At 44.7% G+C, this 19,774-nt stretch overlaps 1 protein-coding gene across 1 annotated transcript in view; it reads left to right on the forward strand.

Moving 5' to 3' along the window:
* The window catches only part of CTC1 (CST telomere replication complex component 1), a 158,280-nt gene that overhangs the window by 59,345 nt on the left and 79,161 nt on the right, over positions 1 to 19,774 (forward strand). The window contains exon 11 of the mRNA XM_069216790.1: positions 11,329 to 11,464. Within this exon, the coding sequence (XP_069072891.1) occupies positions 11,329 to 11,464 (136 nt within the window). The remainder of the gene's footprint in view (positions 1 to 11,328; positions 11,465 to 19,774) is intronic.

Genomic DNA, 19,774 nt, shown 5'->3' on the forward strand with positions numbered 1-19,774 from the left:
TTAGGCCTATAGGATATGTGAGTCTTTGGTCAAAGGGTTGAGTGTAATGATATCTGTATTTGACCACGGTCTCCATCTTGTGCTTAGCTTAGCCACTAGCACACCGTTACATTGGTGGCCACCAGTCACAGACTCCATTTTGTAATCAGCTTAGCCTTAGCTTCGCGCCACGTTAAAGGTGCAAGTATTTTTCCACGCACATGGTTATGCAATGTGTTTTTCACTCATGTTTTCACTCTGCGTGTTCTTTCTCACCAAGGGCTAAAGCATAACATGGGTGAGTTAGAGAGATAAGGATGTGCTAGGATGATGTTTATGGTACGGCAGGGAACGGTTTGGTTTTGGAGAAGCACCATGGGATCTTGGCCAGTTCCAACGTGTTCCTTTCAAAATTGACCTGAAGTAGCCAGCTTTTTTTAACAACAACTTACGGCGCGGGAGAGGTTTTCTAGAATTGTCCTCTCTGGCTTGTTTAAGATATATAGTTGACCGAAACCGGATTGACCATGAAGTGAATGAGACCTCTGGCAGGATCAGGACGCTGATGCCTGTCATCTTTCCCGTGAGGGTAAATGGTCTTTCTTCACGGTCGAACCGGGGTTTGACGCTATTGCTGAAAGAAGAGATGAAGTGAATTCAACTGTGCCCCTTGGTGATGCATTTTTAATTCTTATTATCTGCTTTGCACTGTTCATGAATATATATATATTTGCTGTTTATAGATTGAAGTAAAGAATTCTTTGTACATGTTTTCATTTCATTGCTGCACTCATTTTTGAATGTGCACTTTAAGTTGTACTGATCTTTCTTTACGAGCCTTGCAGAGTGATTTAATAAATGTATTTCCTATACTAAGAGTTGCACACCAGAGATTCTTTTCAGTGTGTGTGTATTTCATCTCGGTCCATAGTGAAGCAAAACATGGACCCACGACACCCTCCCCGATTGCTGGAACGTGCAAGGCCCAAAGCCTAATACTAAAAATGTTTTAATTGGAATACTAAAAGCATATTTAAAACCAAACATAAGAGATAAAGCGTCTAAGTCGACAAGCAAAGCAGGCCAACAGACAGGTCGAATCAAAAGGCAATTAGGCGTCACATTTTATACTTAGAAAAGCCAATGGCAAAATTTTAACAGTAAATGTGGCCTTGCAGAAAATCCCTGATGTCATCAAGGGAGATTGAACCCAAAAAAGGTCTCCACTTTGGCAGGTGACAGATTGATCAAAGTATTGGCAGAGGAATCCATGGAGCAGAAGTGTGCAAACCGCAGGTGCAGAGTGAACTGCAAAGGTAGTACTGTCCCTTGTGTCAGATGTCGTTAGAGCAAGTAAATCCACAAGCGGTGGCTCATAGGATACCTCGCGAATCAACCGCAGTCTCAAGGAGCATGTCTGTGAATGAACCCTCATCAAGAATATTAACAGATCCTTGTCCATAGGAGGTGCAGGCTGCACTGCAACACACACTATAGGTGCACATTCGAAGACGCACCTAGTGCAATGGAAAACCGACTGCACAGAAGTCAGGACTAGCTGAAATGTCAATGACCAATCTAGCTCCAGCTCCTGAAGCAAGGAGGCTCCAGAATACTGCATTAGGCGATCGCGACACAGCTGGGTTGGCGGTAGCTCCATCAATCTCCTTTTCTGAGATAGGACAGCCACTGAGTATCAAAATTAGCAGTAGCAGAACTCTGCCAATTAATGCCAAAGTTATCGGGAACCTGCTAAAGCTACTCGAAAAGAGCGACTGTCTAGCTGACTGTATGACGGCAAACACATTCTGGGAGGTGCTGACAAATCCAGAATCAAGAGCCTTAAAGTGCACAATCCCCGCAGTTAAATATGCTGGTCACCTATTCTCCAAAATGTTTGGGGAAGTTGTATTTAATAGGGACTTATCTTAGCTGATGACCTTGGAGTCTTGAGTTCGTAGGTCTCCTTGGCTAATGTCAGAGACACATATTTTTGGAACAGTTGTGCCTTTAGTATGCTCAGCTTGTAAAATTTTACAGTAGAATTAGCAATGTGGGTTAAGTCTGCCACTTTTATCTCTTGTGTAGTGGGAAATAAAACATGGCTTCAACAAGTTACCATTTGAGTATCTGAAATCACATGAGTAATTCCTAGCTTCATTCCACAACAACTTTGATTGTTCAGGACCACATGACTTCCATTAGAAAGTATCTAAAATACTGGACGAATCAAAGAGACAGTACTACCCTTCAGATATCATATTGTTTCAAAGGTCGTGCAAGGACACTTGCTTACAGATCATAGAATGACTAACAGTAGTCTCACTTCCGCTAAGAAAGACCTCTGTTTCGCCGTTCTGTTGTTCTCTGGACAAATTAAAAGCAGCATACAATTGAGTACCGTTAACGTGCTTCCAAGGCATGCAGCCACTTTTGAGAACCTGCAGTGTCCAACCTAACTGCATGATGGATTGCCGCTGGCTTTGTCCATGTTGTAAAAAGGATATGTCATTCTGAATAATATCAATCACAGATGACACAATATAATTTAAAGTGTAAATTCTGTTTGACAAAGTGTTCATGCTATTATCGACAACAGCTAAAGTCTTTTCCAAGTTTTCCTCATTCATCTGCCTTAAATGCGCAGCAGCTTCCTTCTGGGAAAGTTTCCAAATCGCATTGTATAATGCATACAGAAAGTGTTTTGAGCATGACTTCCTGGGTTCTAACAGGAAAACTTGTAAATTGACTTCCTCAGACAGGAGACTAAGGTGTTCTTTGACAGCTGTTGAACTGGAGCGACGTAACCATTGTTGGCACATTTTACCCATACCTGAATATTGATCTGAGACAAAGTAAGGGTCTGGCCGGCTTGCTCTGAAACGCCAGAGGAATTAACAAAATGTGCCTGGCACTCATTTTTGTCAGTTGGCAACAATAACCACCAGCCGGGACTTGAAAGTGAGGAATTAAAGGTACCATTCTGAACCCAAGCAGTTAGTTGTTCTTCAGTGACCTATAGAAATGTTTGCTAATTATGAAATTTAGCTGGTGTGGGGATACTGGGCGCATTCATTTATTTTACTTTTGCTAACCTCAGTTTGTTTGTTGGACGGTGTCATTTAAAAATATAATAATTTGTAGAGGAGTAAGGCATCCTCTAAACAAAGCTTCCCTACCCTGTATCTGGCAATCTTTTGTTCCCCATACACTCTTCAAATCAACAGTGTTTTCCAATGCTCATACCATTCAACAGTAAGCTGGGAAACAAACAAATTTGAATAGATCAATTTTATGTTGGTTAACAGTATTTTCCTCATTCTGGAAGGCGTACAATTCAGCATTTCTAGTGTCATGCCCAGTAAAGTACGCAAAAGTAAAGTACGCAAACTTATCTACATACGTTTTGGATCTCACCACAGGTGGAGCTGAACAATGTTCCCATTGTGTGTAACTGTAAACTAATCTTGGAGTACTAGCTCAGTGCAGAAAGTAATGTCTGTGGTGGTGATAGCAGAACATTTCCCCATAATTTGTTGTGTTCATATACACGTCTTCATTTTCAAATACAGTATAATATATATAATAGAAAGTGTGGAATCAGCTGTTTTAACATCCCGGTAATCGGAAACACTACCAGGTGTAATGAAATCAATCATTGAAATTTTAAACAGCTATGGAATTTGAATGACCTCAGTTGGACTTTATATATCAAATGGTAATTTATCCCAAACAATCCCATCTGGAATCCAAACTGCTTAAATGTTCACAAAGCACAAGTCTCTTCGGACCTTATGGGAAGCTAGGTAAGGTGTTAAAACCTTATCCACCCGCTGGACGGCAGAGTGTTCAGGAAGATAATGACTATTTTTAAAAAGAAAGAAAACAATAACAAAATCAATCCAAAGCAGAAAGGCAAGCAATGTCAACAGTATCCACAGATAATACCATGGAGAAATTAAGTAATTGTTTTTAAGCCACATGTACAGCTTACGTGTCTTTGATTGATACAGTTTCAGTTGCAGAAGCAGATGAGTCAGAAGATAAGTCATCAATGTCAATGAAATAACCAGAAGCAGTCTGTGCAATCACAGGAGTCGGTGCAGAGCTGGTGGATGAGCCCATTTGTGGTGGTTCATAGTAGACAATTTCATCCGTCTGTGTTGAATTGGAATAGTAAAGTTCCGCATCTTAGATGTTTCTTGTCAGTGAAGTGGTAACAGGAATCAGCAGAAGCTCATTCTCCACCCTCCCCAGGCTTGAAGAGGCAATTGTAGCATTGCTACTTGCCGAAACATTGTTTACTGCTTGCAGCGGTATATCCTGCCAAGTAGTGAGAGGGGAACAAGTGGTACCTGAAGGATCTTTTGGTCTACTGTGCATGATTGGCCACATGGTGCAATTTGACGTTATTAATGGAAACAAATCTGTTCTCTCTGGAAACAGGCTGTGGTGGTGTGATGACAGTTCTGGTACCAGGTATTCCCAGGACTGGAAGCGGTGCTTTTTAGGATGGGCCAAACTCCTTTTGTACAGCAATATTTTCACGCACTAGAGCCCTGACGTTAGCTTGTAAATGTTGTTGGCAAAGTCCTTATTCCCAAGGTGGTGGCACAGTCAGAGGAATTCACATCATGAAATTGCTGTAGCTCCTGTAAAATAGTTACACATTCATTTATGTCAAACGGTGTGTCTGCTGCCACCGCACCAGGACCATCAAGATCATGGACATACATAGGTATCCCAAAGAGGACCTCGTATGGGGTGCAACCTCCCAAAGACCTTCTGGGCAGATTGTTCAGTGCTCTCTGGATCCCATATAGGTGATGTAACCAACTATGGCCTGAACCCAAAATTCTCGCTGTTAAGAACTGCTTTAAGTCTTGGTTCTTCCTCTCCACAACACTATTTCCTTCGGGGTGATAGGGTGAACACGCCATTGTTCGTATGGTGTCCCTGAATTCCCTAGAGGCAAAAGCAGGGACCTGGTCCAAGTAAAATGCTGCAACCGCATATGCACTGACAAAGTCTTGTAAATCCTTAATAACAGTCCGAGCGTCAGCCGACCATTGTGGCCATACCCAAATGAATCTAGAACAGGAATCAACAGTGACAAAGATGTATTTGTATGCACCATTAGGTTGTAAGGCACCACAATGGTCCAGGTACACACATTGTAGTGGTATCTTGCAAATTAGGACAGATGTCTGCGGTGGGCGTTTGATAGTAGACCCTTTAATTTGTTGGCAAATGTCACAACAAATTACATATTGCTTGGTCTGTCTGTGAAGACCTGGCCACCAAAAGCATTTTTGCAATAGAAATATTGCAGCTGCCACCCCTGCGTGAGCAGAAGCAACACCCTCATGCGCTGCTTTGATGAGATCTAATATCTGGTATTTGTTGGGGGGTGACGCAATCTCTCACTCCTGGAATGGTTGCAAATGCAATGTTTTTCGTACTGAGATGGTAGGACTATTTACAGGATATGCTTTTGATAAAGGCTTCCCGTCAGCAGAAGGCTTCACATCAGCAAGTGTCTCACTATTCAGCCTTGTATGAGAACGAGTTATTGCAGCAACTGAAGCTGTAGCTACTGCAGATTTGTCAGCTTCATCAGTCAAAGTTTTTCCTACAACGTGTATTCCCACATGTTGACGGCCCAATGTATGCACTACATGAGCCTTTGGTAGTCTGTCCCGAAGGTCAGCTATCCTCCCCCACAAGTTTCTGTGCTCGATGGTGTTCCCTTTGGAATCTCTGAAGCCGTTAAGGTGCCAGTGATCTAGGTAATCATTAGAGGACTGGACATAATAGTACGAATCACATACAATTATTTTTGGTTGGTCTGGATCTGTATGTTACAGTGCCAAGACAAGAGCCTCAAGCTCTGCCATTTGCGCAGTGCAGTCCTCCTGGGTATGCATGTAGGTGTTTTGGGGGTTGAAGGTACCATCCCTCATTACTCAATTACGACTTTGCAAGCGGCTGAATATTCATGTTTAGTACCTACACCTGGTTGTGCTGAACCATCAGTGCAAATGACCATTCAGTATTGGTCAAGTGGTAGTATATTAGAAGTGTGGGGTACTCCTATTCACATTGGAAGAATTATTGAATCTGCTGAAGTTTTGGGTCCAAGATGTAATCAACATCAGTGTCCGTCAGGGAGATTGCCCATTAAATCCAACGTGGATGTAATGCTTTGGCGTTTGGAACACTAGCTTCGGTGGCAGCCTCAAAGGCTGGCACCGTGGTAAGGACAATAATGCCTTTCCCTTGGACAAGTGGCCTCTCCTTGATGACAGCCACCTAAACAGCAGTCACAATTTTTTATGTTGGTGCAAAACGCAATTTGTATGCTATGTGTATCTTTTCACCTTTGTTGAACGTGACATAGATAAGGCTGATGGCACCAGCAATTATTCTGATGACCAGATTTGTTTTGTTGTCGTGTGTGTGTAAATGTTTTGCTTCTAGCATCTAGCATGTCTTGCTGCAGTTCTCTAAGAATGTGTGTTTGTTCTACTGTCCAGTGTTTGCTTGAAAAACCTGGAATAATTAGATCATAAGGAGATTTTATGCGTTGCCCATAATCAAGAATGTATGTTCTGCCAAAGTTAAAGAAACCCAGCAATGAGTGCAATTTCTTAATGGTATTTGGAGATTGAAGTTGAGCACATTTTTCTAGAAAGTGCGGACCAGGCTCCTGCCTTCATCTCATAGCTTGTATCCCAGAAATAGGACACTGAAGAAAGCAATTTTAGTTTTCTTGAAATTAAATTTGTAGCCCTGGGCGGCGAATCCTAACACGATTCAGTCCACCCTGACAAGATGTATGTTGAGGTCGTCATCAGTGAAATAGATATCATCCACACATGACAATGCCTCAGGATTACTCTTATTTAATATTGATGTTATACAGGCTGAATACAACCCTGGCCTATTCTTATAGCCTTGTGGCAAACAAAAAAGCACTGCTGTGAGACTAATGAGCTAAATACACTTAGATCCTGACTTTTCAATGTCCAATCAGTGGCATAGGGTTCCTCTACCACATCTGGAACTAGGACTGAGAAAGAAGGCAAAATGACACTGCCCCCATCTGAGAGCTTGCTGACAAATTCAGGTGGCCAGTATTTTTCTGCCAATAGTATATCACAGTTCAGTGAATATAACTTCAATGGTGCACTCTATGTCCACCTCAATTTAGATATTTTATTAATAAACCCTGTTGGGCGGGGAGACGAGCCTGTCCGCTGTCTAAATCCAGCGAGACTGGTATTTTTAGTTGAAATTGCAGCTTTTTAAATTTGTGCTTTTGTTGAGGAGTTTTGGCCTCTTTTTGACATAAGCTTCTGAGGGACGTTGTAAGTCCTTCGGCTTCGCGTAGTCACCTCACATTTCCAATCATCCCACTCCGTTTATCCGGTGTGTCCCGTGTTCATTTTGAATTTGTTTGAACACTTACAGTAAATTGCAAGTGTCGGGGTACCATGTGTGATAGTGTAATTTGCGATGAAGACCGAACCACAAGTGTTTCAGCCCTCTGTTGAGGGAACCATACTAAACAGAAAGCACATTGTGAGAATTCTATATTTGTCTTGGGGTCCCGTATGGGGAAACACTGCTTTTGGCTAGTTTGTTTTTTGTACAATCCAAAACGGTATCTTCTCCTGCTTTGTGGGTGCTTTTCCCATTATTGAATGGACTGTTAGTGGATTAAGTCCCGGAAGGGCCAATTGATGAACAGGTGGAGTAGCCCTTGCTGGGGCGGTGTTCAAAGCCTGCATCACAGATTGTATTACATGTCTATATAATGCTAGTAGCTCATTGTAAAGTGTGCGTATTTCAGATACTGCCATATCCTGCACACTGGAATGGGGTGTGTACACGCCCAGTGTTGGCCACGTCAGTCCATCATTACTTAAATGACCTAATCTCACGGGTTGTATTACATGTGGAAGGCGCCATTGAATAGGTTTCATTGTTCTTGGTAAGAGAGCGGTATCTCTAAGTATTATTGATGAGCTTGGTACTGCTGTAGTACGTTTGCTATTTTGTATGCATGAAATGTATGTGTATTTGCATCCGTTTCAGGAAGGTGACCCAAGAGTAGGATTTTTCCCTTCTATATGCGTCATGGGCTTCCACGACCAATGTAAAATCCCCTCCCTCTTCTTTTAAGCCATGGGCTAAAAGAAACTATGTGAGTGGATGTCTGCAGTTCTCCCAAATGTTTATCACGTTTGCCATATTAAAGAATACGTATTAGGGTTGGGACACCAATGGGGGAAAAATCCTTTTAAGGTTCAAGGTTGAACAACTTACAGCCTAGATAGGTGCTCCCTATTTAGCTGTGGAGGATTGCCCCTGAGACCACATATGTCACTGTATAATGGTACGTAGGGTACCTTTAGTGTGTGTGAGACAGAGATACTAAGGAGACTCATAAAATTAGTGCCTACACCATCGTTGGTGATGCTGTGTCATAAGGAATTCAGTTTAGTAATGAGACTGATGAATTTGGGGCGGCACCACCTCTGCTTGTAAGTGACAGGGTCCCTCCTTCACCAGTTGGCAGCTGTTGGCCCAACCCTCCCAGCTCTCTAGCGGTACCTCAACCAAACCCAAATAGTAAAGGTGATTTGTGATAGCCTATGCGCTTGGAACTCTGAAAACCCCTCACGGAAATCTTGCCCTTACCCTTTTGTATGGATGAAAAATCCTGGCTGGAACCCGCTCTAATGCCGTTTGTCCCACAAAATGTTTATATAGGGGACATGTTTGCTTCTTGCACAGACGCCTGATGTGGGTATGTACCCAAGTGCTGGACTGTTTATGCAGTATTGTGGCAGCAATAAAAAATATTATCCTATGTGGCTTCCATTCTGTTCCTGCTAACCCGGAGTAAAAGAACACAATGAAAAAATATGTCATCCATAACACTGATAATGAAGCTCTCGCAGAATAGCAACTGATTATGAAAATAAAAACGTTGCTGCTAAAACAAGCTGTGCTAAAATGAATAAAATCGAATAAATGAAAAACAGACCTTATTATCTGGGTAAAAGGGAACAGGTCGCAAGCCTAAGCTAAAACAAATACTGTGCCTAGGAAGAGAACTGAAATGGACCCATGAAACGTTTTGGTGGCTATCGCTTGATAGCTGTTTTTCATAAAGACAGGGTGATGATTAGGATGCCGCTGTCCTTTTTCTTCAGGTCAGCTCTGATTTTCACATTAACCAGATTATCGCTTTGCTTGTGTCCTTGATTAGGCCACGTCTAGTACCAAGAAATAATGACTATTTTGAATGTCAGAAGAACTTGAAAGTTCTATCTTAAATGCAATCAGAATTAGATGATTTAGTCTTTGTGCAAATGCCAGTGTTAGGTGAGCTTCTAAGGTGTATGCTGCTTGTTGGATAGTCTCTTGCGTATTGCAAGCCCACTCCATCGTAATGGCATCCTTCCTTTCACACGTTTCTGTTCATTGCACCAGTACTAAGCATAAATTGCATTCTAGAGGTATGTGTAATTTTCAATAACCTTAATGGCTCCTATTTGGTCTTTGCCTCATACGTATTCAAGTCCTCAAGTCCTCTGGATCCACATTTCAGTCCCAATGCCCTCTTTGCACAGCACACTCCCATCAACAAAATGTCTGATTATATCCAAGGGACAGACCTAGCCTGGGTGACATCCTTCTTAAAGGATCGCTCCTTCCAGGTTACCTCAAACAGTGCCTCTTCCAAACAGCATAATCTTACTTCAGGAGTAGCTCAAGGATCAGCCATAAGCCCAACATTATTCAGCATCTATGTACGCCCATTGGCTGACTTAGTGGAAAGCTGGGGCCTCACTTTATTTTCATATGCTGATGACACGCAAATCACCTTCTCCTTGTCATCTGGTCAAGACCACAACCTGCAGGCCGTGATCTCCTGTTTGGGCTTGGTCGCCAAGTGGAAGAAAAATAACTCATTCATACTTAATGAAACAAGCCCAAATGATAGGTGCTGGTAAAGAACCCGGGAGCTTGGGGTCCACAGCATTGGCCAGAAACTTTGGGTGCTTTTCCGGATCCAGTCCCCAAGTTCAAGAAGCTTGGCTTCCTGTAGGACGATAAGTTGTCCATAAAGCTGGAAGTGGCAAAGGTGGCTGCCACCTGTTTTGTCGCTCTAAAATGGTTGTGAGAATACCATTCGGAACTCCAGGTTCCAGCTCAAAGGACAGTTATTCAGAACCTCAATATGGCAAGGCTAGACTACAGCAACGTTCTGTATCTGAGGGCAAATAAAGCACCCGTCAGACAGCTGCAGGTGGTTTAGAACTCAGCAGCAAGGATGTGAACTAGATGCCCCAAAGCCACCTCTGCTTTATCTCCCCTCTGGAATATTCATTGGTTCTGGTCGAGAAGCGAATTCCCTTCAAAGCATTGTGCTATGTGTACAGATCTAGATCAGGGGCAGGCCCACACTACCTTAACGATCTGGTGATGTCACATCAGCCAACCCATCCCCTTCGCTCTAGCGAACTTTCCCTGTGCACTGTCCCCAGAGTCAAACGTACAAACATAGGAGGCTGCTGCTTTGCATACCAGGGTCCTAAGTTGTGGAATCCCTACCAGAACCCTTAAGAACCTGTACCTCGCTGTCTACCTTTCGCAGATAGCTGAAGACGTGGTTGTTCTGAGTCAGTGGGGCCTGCATAGGTCCAACCTGCTGCTAGAGCGCCAGAAAACCCCATGTGGGTATCTGCGCGCATACAAGACTGGTTAATAATAATAATATCCAGCGTTGTCTTCTGGCCTGACCTATCACCATCTACTTGCTCTGTGTTTTTAGAGCATTCCACAAACTGAGAATGGTGCTGGATTTTTGTGCGTATGGGAATACTGTTAGCCTGTTCAGTTATTAGTAGTCTGGGTCTTAAGTTTTCTACATTATTACCTAGCCACTCTGTGGTTCAGCAAGTATTTCACAATTGGATAATTATAAAAGATGAGTTTAAGGTTCACAGTGGTACACGAGTGGCAATGAACTGTACGCAGGAGGGATGAGTGTGCTCCCTGGCCTCACTATTGAACAGTACTTCACAATCCTTGCTGTGGTCTTGCAGTATCAAGGGCTGGTTTTGGCAGAAATACAGCTAATGAAAAGGTGTTTGTTTGATTTTCTCCTCCAACTACTGGCAAAGCCTATAGTGGTTCCTTTATCTCTAAAATGCTAAAATGTCAAGGCAACTGGTCTGGTGGTTAAAAATGCAGAATGAAAGATGGTGGCAGGTTATGTACTCACAGGGCACAAGGCCATATCCCTCTCTCATGGAGTCCTTTTCTTCACAGGTGGTGATTGGTGTGCTGCGGGCCTCCTCACGGTCGGGCTTCCTCCTGCTGCAGGACGAAACTGGCTCTTTGCCCTGCAGAGTTTTGAGGAGGACGGAGGATGAAGAAAGCCAATTTTGGGCGACAGATAATCTAGGTATGAATATGTTTGAGATAAGGTACTAGTGCATACCACTGAAAACAGCTGATTTCCCACCAGATTGTGGCATGTGAGTCACCTAAGAGATCCAGACTGTGTTTCGGGATTTTGTCTAGCACTTCTCTATCTTCTGAGGTCTTTTTTTTATAAATGTTTTTTTGTTTTATGTTCAAAACATATAACTTCCACATTGATACAGTAAGTCTCTTTTTCTCTTTCAGTTCTCTAGTACACATGATTTCACTGCTATAAGTAATCCTAACCAATCAGTGTGAAGGTGTGTTTCACAAAACTGAAAATGTGTTGGTATGACTGAGGGATGAGGAATGAGGAGTAGGGATGATGGATGAGTATTAGGGATGATGGTTGAGGCATGAGAATAGGAATGATGGAAGATGGATGAGAAGCAGGGATGAGGGATGAGAAGCAGGGATGAGGGATGAGAAGCAGGGATGAGGGATTAGAAGTAGGGATGATGGAAGAGAAGTAGGGATTATGGAAGAGAAGTAGGGATGAGGAGCAGGGATGAGGAGTAGGGATGATGGATGAGAAGCAGGGATGATGTATGATGGATGAGAAGCAGGGATGATGTATGATGGATGAGAAGTAGGGATGATGTATGATGGATGAGAAGTAGGGGTGATATATGATGGATGAGAAGTAGGGATGATGGATGAGAAGCAGGGATGATGGATGAGAAGCAGGGATGATGGATGAGAAGCAGGGATGAGACGCAGGGATGAGAAGTAGGGATGATGGAAGAGACGTAGGGATGATGGATGAGAAGATGGATGGATGAGAAGTAGGGATGATATATGATGATGAGAAGTAGGGATGATGGAAGAGAAGTAGGGATGAGAAGCAGGGATGAGGAGTAGGGATGATGGATGAGAAGTAGGGATGATGGATGAAAAGCAGGGATGATGGATGAGAAGTAGGGATGATGTATGATGGATGAGAAGTGAGAAGTAGGGATGATGTTTGATGGATGAGAAGCAGGGATGATGGAAGAGAAGCAGGGATGATGGATGAGAAGTAGGGGTGATGGATGAGAAGTAGTGATTATGTATGATGGATGAGAAGTAGGGATTATGTATGATGGATGAGAAGTAGGGATGATATATGATGGATGAGAAGTAAGGATGATGGATCAGAAGTAGGGATGATGGAAGAGAAGCAGGGATGATGGAAGAGAAGCAGGGATGATGGATGAGAAGTAGGGATGATGGATGAGAAGTAGGGATGATGGATGAGAAGCAGGGATGATGGATGAGAAGTAGGGATGATGGATGAGAAGTAGGGATGATATATGATGATGAGAAGTAGGGATGATGCTTGAGAAGTAGGGATGATGTATGATGGATGAGAAGTAGGGATGATGGATGAGAAGCAGGGTTGAGAAGTAGGGATGAGGAGTGAGGAATGAGGATGTCCTAAAATGGATGCTGATTTGTCTCAGTCTGACTTTGATGGCTACATTTTTAGGGTGCATTAAAGCCGCCTTCCAATCCATGTCTTCCACGGGGTCTATGTCTTTCTCCCTGGTCCCTCTACCTGTTGTAAGTTCATCAGGTTTATTTTTACATATTTGTGAGACTACTGTGCGAGTGTTCTCCTCTTCAAGCAGTCTGCTCTCTAGGGGGCTACATTCTCTTAGTTCTACCCCTAGCCAGTCTATTTTCTGAGTGTTCACAGTGCACGCTGAAATGGGAGGAATTTGTATTTCGGCATGGATATGGATTCATGCTCCTGTAGTGGTGTCTCAAATGGTTTTAGTTCCCTTGCTTCCACTATGTCCCCTATCTTGGAAAAACCTATATTTTCCCATTGGGGGAACCTAGACAGCCTCCTGGCCTCTTTTAGCATGTGCCGCTTCACAGCATTATTTGCTTGGTCACCTTTCTATGCCACCCCAGTTACTTTGTCACTTTTTCCCATGCATCTGATGTCACCTGGGAGGGGCCCAGCAGCTGTGTTACCTTATATTTTTACAATCGAAAGAGTCTAAGTACATATGTATGAATGTATGTTCATCCAGTCTCAGCGTTTTCATTCTCATGGCTGAGTCTGTTCTTGAAGCGAATCCCCAGTCGTTGACTGTAGCTGTGCTGCCACCAATAAGCCCTGACATTTGGCAGCGGGTTAAATATTGGTTGCTGTTGGGATTGGAGGACAATGTTGGGCGTGTGTGATCTTGTCTATTTTGTCAAAGTACTTCGTAAAATGTATAACCATTTTGGCAGTGTGACCATTTTGAATATTGCTGCGTCCACCACCAGGAATAACAGTACCTGGCCCCATCAAGGTATTCTCAAATGACTCCCCTCAAGTTTCTAAGAAATGTGCTTAGTTAGGTGTCATCTGAATGCCCAGGTATTGTTTTCTAAGGTCTTTTAATGTGTCTGGGTTTTATGATTAAATCTGACTTGCTTTCTGCAGGGGATCTTTTCATTTACACAGTTCATGCCACACAACAGCAGCTGAAATCCCTTTTCCTAGAGATTCTATACAAACCCTCTGTCAAATCTGTAAACTGAGGTGTAAACAGCTTTGTGCCAAAGCTCAGTGTTCATTCCAACTTCTGAAGGTCTTTCTGCTCCTATTCCTTACCTTTCATTTCCTCTCTATGCAGCCGTTCTGCAAATTCTCCACAGCCTTTCTCTCTGTGATGCCTATCTTTCTGAAGTCTCACTCTGCATCCGCTATTCAGTCTTTCTCTGTCATCTTTCTGCAGTCTGTCTTTCTGCATAGCTACTATTTTTTAGTCATTTGCTGTAGTCATCCCACATCTGTCACTTCACCTCACAAGTTGTGCTCGTGTTTATTTATGCCTTTCTGTATCCTCTAAGTCTCTCACTATAGCTCCCTTTCTCTTTATGTTATCATAATATACGTGGTCTCTAAAGACTTTCTGCTACCACTTTTTATCTGCAGCCTTTCTATGCGCTTTGAAAACAATTATTGGATGCATACCTGAGCATTAAAAGTATACGGCTAGTTCTGAATGTTTGCCTTGAACGAGTTAAGATATAATATACACATTGCTGAGATCAAATATTGGAAAGTTGTATTTTTTCTTTGTTATTTTGTTTTTCATAAAATGCACTTTCCCGAAGGTTTAAAGTAAGTATCACTGCACCTGGGCTTTTTTGGAGGAAAACTACTTACTTTAAGCCTTTAAGAAGTCCCTTGAGTGTTCCGGGGCAGAGTGACCATTCCTGATGGAGGAGCAAAGGTGTTGATAACAAGCAAATAAGGCTTCCCTTGAATCCTCTGCTAAACACCCCCAGGTGTCTTTTGAAAAGAAGAACAAGAATTGCACTAGGGTCTTTAAAATGCCTGACTTATCTCTGCCAATCACTAGAGTGTTTATTAATTCCAATGCCCGCCGCCAGGGAAACAACCCCTTTTATTGAAAGAGCATTAAGCTCCCCCATATGGTTTTGATGACAGAACTATTAACTCACCACTGTAGTAAGTGCCTAGAAACAAATATATAATCAATAATCGATGCTCCACCTCCCCCCGTAGGTGTGTTCACTGGGGCCCCCGTCCTAAAAGTAGTTATTAAGCACATCCACAAGGTCGTAAGAGGCAACAAAATTCATCAACTCCTTCTTTCTGACATCCAGTGGGGCAACTTCAGCTACTCAGCCCGTGACATCTAAATAAATAAGTGCACCCCGAAGTTTGACGTTAAAATCGCCCCACAACAAAGATTGGGGCACAAAGTCGCTAAGGATTCAGACTCATAATGAAACAGAACAGCTCCCCAAAGAGAAGGGAAAAAGAATTGACAAAATCATTATTATAAAAAGTTACCAGATAGAAACAAAAAGAACTACGGTCATTTTTAATGAGAAGAGCCTGATAAGCAGAGCTAGCTTTATAAATTACTGAATCTTCTGCCCTAAGATTGAGTTCAACCCATATAGAGAGCCCACCCCTAGCTCTCCCATGAGGAGGGGCTGTAGGTGTACAAAAATAACAGGCAAAACCTCTGCATGAATGAGGTGTAATAGCCTAAGTCTCTTGAATGACAAACAAATTGAATTTGTCAATGAAGGCGAGCCAATCTGGATTTAAGATTTTATCTTTGGATCCTGTCACATTCCAACTCACGAGTGAGAAAGAATGGCCAGGCCCAGCCACCTGTACATCAGGCTCCTTTTCGAAAGTTGCTGCAACTGTAGAAGTTTCAGTTAGCAGACTGCCCGGGGGGGGAATGGACAGTCAGTCTACTTCTGATGAAACATCATATCGGTTCCAAACAGATACATTAAAACAAACAGTAGAACAAACACCTGGTGTAGCAGCAGAACTGGGCGGTGAGGTGGCTAGACCCAATCCCAAAGGGATTTAAGCCGAGTCACTGCCTCTGACCGGAGGCTGTAAATGCAGGGGGTGCACAGAAGCAGTGGGTAGTTTTTTTTTTTTGTATTTATTTATTTATTTATTTATGATTTTGGTAACAGACAAAAGATACCCTTCAGCCCTTACAACATTAATGCAGACATAGCCACGTCCTGTTACATCTATGAAACTTCTCTGTTAGCTCACAATAAGGAGACTCTCTGGAAGGTCCCACTCAGTTCCAATAGACCGAGTCGAAATGTAATATTTAAATATCTGTCTTCAAATAGCGTAGTGCCGGACTAGCCACAATAAACGCCTTGGCACGAAGGGCGAAAAACTGAATAACAATCAACAAAAATAGAGCAAGGAAGCCAGGAAAGGGAGCAGACATCACCATCATCAAACTTCACAGCCAGCAACAGGACTCAGGAGTGGCGACACAAATATTTCCCTCAAGCGTACCAAATCAGCAAGAGCGCCCCTTAGTTATGAACAGACTCCAGATAAGATAGCAGGGGCGGCCTAGAACCCTCCGGGGCCCGCTCTCAATAACTCGTCAGCTGTTCCTGACAGAACACAGCATCGCGCAGCCAGTCAGAGACCCAAGGAGGCCGGCCACGGCCCCAGCAAATCGCAACCCGGCGTTTAGCTAGAAGCAACAACATGCCCACCAATCTCCTCACAGCCAGCGGCATCCCATCCACCTTGCCCAGCAGTGCCAGCAAAGGAGAGGGAGACAACTCTAGTCCAATCATCTCAATCGCGTGCAAAACTTCCCGCCAGAAGTTGTGTACTTCCTCACAGTGCCATGCCAGATGAAGAAAGTCAGCATCCGGAGCATTACCACGTTCACAGTTAGCATCCCCGCGCAGCCCCATAGTACACAAGCCTCGAGGAGTATAATATAGACAATGTAGAAATTTGAAGTGAATGAGGCGCAGCCTGTAGTTTGGTGATAACGCCCTCATATGCGCACAACACGTCCTCCAGACTTCATCTGAAATGTCCTCTCCTACATCAGCCTCCCACTTCGCTTTAGCAGCCATCGCCAATCCACCCCATTGTTCCTGCAGGCAGCCATACAATTTAGTAATAAGCTTCTTCGGTGACCTTGCACTCCACAGAACCTCCAGCGCACAACATGTCAACGAAATCTCAGGGAGACCAGGGTAGCGCGCACAGAGCATTGCACACACCGCAACACATATAACTGATGTCGCGCGCTATCAGGCTCATCGCCAAGCAACGCCTCCGGGGAGATCAACTTCCTGTCCCAAACCAGTCCCCCAGGAGCGACAGGTCCGAATCGCAGAGATAGTTTTGCAGCTGCGAGTCGCGAAACATCGCCTCATCAGCCACAGCGGCCACCGACATCGACGGTGCAAAGGGCTCGCGTACCCCAGACCGCTTCAAGATAGCCGTCCAAGCCCTGACAGTACACGCCACCGTGTCCACACCCCGGGGGCGGGGCCGAGCCATGCCCCCCAGTACTCGCTCCAGACCATCCAGCCACACCGCATCGCTCTCTGGGGCGAGATGCAGCATGTAACGAACCAGGCAGATCCAGTAATATGCGAAATGGGTCTGCGCACAATAGTAATAAAGCTCCAGGTTGCATGTATAACAGATCCCACTCACAAAGCGCGCACTCATCCCCACGCTACCAAAAAGCGCAAACATATATTGCCACACCAGCGAGTCAGACGCCTTTGCGGCGTCCAAAAACACCACCACGGCCTCGTCGTCAGCGGCAACCAATCCAGCAGCCGCAAAAAACGTCCGCAAGTTGTGCGCCATAGACCGCCCCGGAATAAACCCCTACTGATCCGGCAGCACCAGTTTCGTCATCAGTGGCTGCAGCCGCGCCGCTATCATCTTGGCCAAGATCTTATTATCTGTGTTAATCATAGAGAGTGGGCGATAGGAATCACAGCTATGTGGATCCTTACCAGGCTTGAGAATCGTGACAATGAGTGCCTCCCGGATGGAATCTGGAAGTATTCCTTTCCGCAGGGCTGCATCAAAGACCTCCAGCAAATGAGGCGCGAGGATATCAGAATATTCCTTGTAAAACGCAGGGGTCAAACCATCCAGGCCATGGGCCTTGTCTCCAGGCAGACCGCGAATCCCAGCCTTCACCTCTTCATCAGAGAAAGGAGCATCAAAATACACCCTATGCGCATCGTCAAACCAGACCAAGCTGATCTCAGAGAAGTAGTCCTGGACCACCTCAGCAGGCAATTCAGCAGGTGCAAAGTACAGATCCATGAAAAATTTGGAGAATACCTTCATCACGCCATCCGTGCCCACCACACACTCTCCCCCCAAGTCATCCACCTCAGTAACATAGTTGCTGGCCCAGGGCCTACGGAGCATATTTGCCAGCGTACATCCGGCTCACTCTCCCTCACCGTAGCGCCTCACCCTCGCAAACCTCCCCAGAAAACATATCTCCCTCATGGAGGCCTCTTCATACGAAGATACTGCGTCTTTAAGAGCCGCCAGCGTGTCGCCAGACCAATCTGCCGCCAAACGAGACTCCCACTCCACTATCTGAGCTTCTAGATCAGCCAGCTCCCGTTGCAGCGCCCGCAGCACACTGTGCTGTTTTGAAATACAAATCCCAGGGATGACCACTTTAAAGGTCTCCCACAATTTGCCTGCCGACTTCACAGACCCACCATTCACCTCAAAATAAAGGACAATATCCCAACCTATCTCTTCGCGAAACAGCTCATCCCGAAGTGCCTCTTGGGGCAGACGCCACGTAAAGGCACGCGCAGGGCCACCAGGCACTGCAAGCTCCAATCTGACCGGAGAGTGGTCCCACTACGTACGAACCAGACGATCCACCGACCGAGTCCACAGCGCCACATCACGCGAGCCCAGCCAGCGGTCAATGCGCAAGCAGCTATTATGTAAATCATTGACACATGTGCCCTCTCTCGTCTCGCCGTGCTTCATCCGCCACAAGTTTGCCAAAGCCTCATCCGCCATAATTGCAGAAAGAGCCCGAGTAGCTGCCACATGCTGCACCTGTGCCAGGCTCTCCCGGTCACGCTCCGGATCAAGAATCACATTGAAGTCCCCTCCCCAGATCACAGCACCTCCCCCCATCGACTCAACCAACCACCAGACTTCGCAAAAAAACTCGGGGTCATCCGTATTAGGAACGTACACCGACACGAGTCTGCAAGGCCTGTCCAGCAACGTTCCGCTTAGTAATACATATCTACCATGGGGATCAACAATTGTTCTCTGAGTGCGCCATTGCATCCCCTTCCGTATCAGAGTCGCCACCCCCCTGGCATAACGTGAATAGACAGAGCCATGACATTCCCCAATCCACCCAGCTTTCAAACGATTCATCGTAGCTGCCACCAAGTGAGTCTCCTATAGCATGCAGATGCCTATATTCTGGCGCTTTACATACGCAGATATAAGCCGCACCTTGCGTCCGTCATTCAAACCTTGCACATTCCAAGAGACAACGGATCAATGTCACCCTCTCCTGTGTCATTGCCACACTTCGTCCAGAACATAGTTCAGCGCTGCCCTGCCCCCAAACCGACCAGCCTCGCTCAGAAAAACAGAACAGTAAAGAGGAATCAGAAAAACAGATAACAACAAGCATATATTAAATCTCACCCTCCACCCACGCAGACCCCCTAACCGGGTCAAAGCAAGTATCCACCCCCCAATGAACACATGTACCCAACTGAACATGATAACAAAACTCATCCAAAGGGCGTGCAACTAGCCACCCAACCCAACATCCCGACCAGGACTGGGATGGGCGGGCATTGGGCCCCAATAAAGGAATAACGTCAGGACAGCAAATAAGGCAGCAAACAAGGCACTGGACAGCATATCCAGACCGCCAGGTAAGCGATCAACAGTCAAAGCTATTCATTCGTTATCGCTAAGTGACTCGTGCTCTGCATCACAGTC

The sequence above is a fragment of the Pleurodeles waltl genome, chromosome 12 (assembly GCF_031143425.1).
Source record: "Pleurodeles waltl isolate 20211129_DDA chromosome 12, aPleWal1.hap1.20221129, whole genome shotgun sequence".
In the NCBI taxonomy this organism is placed as follows: Eukaryota; Metazoa; Chordata; class Amphibia; order Caudata; family Salamandridae; genus Pleurodeles; species Pleurodeles waltl.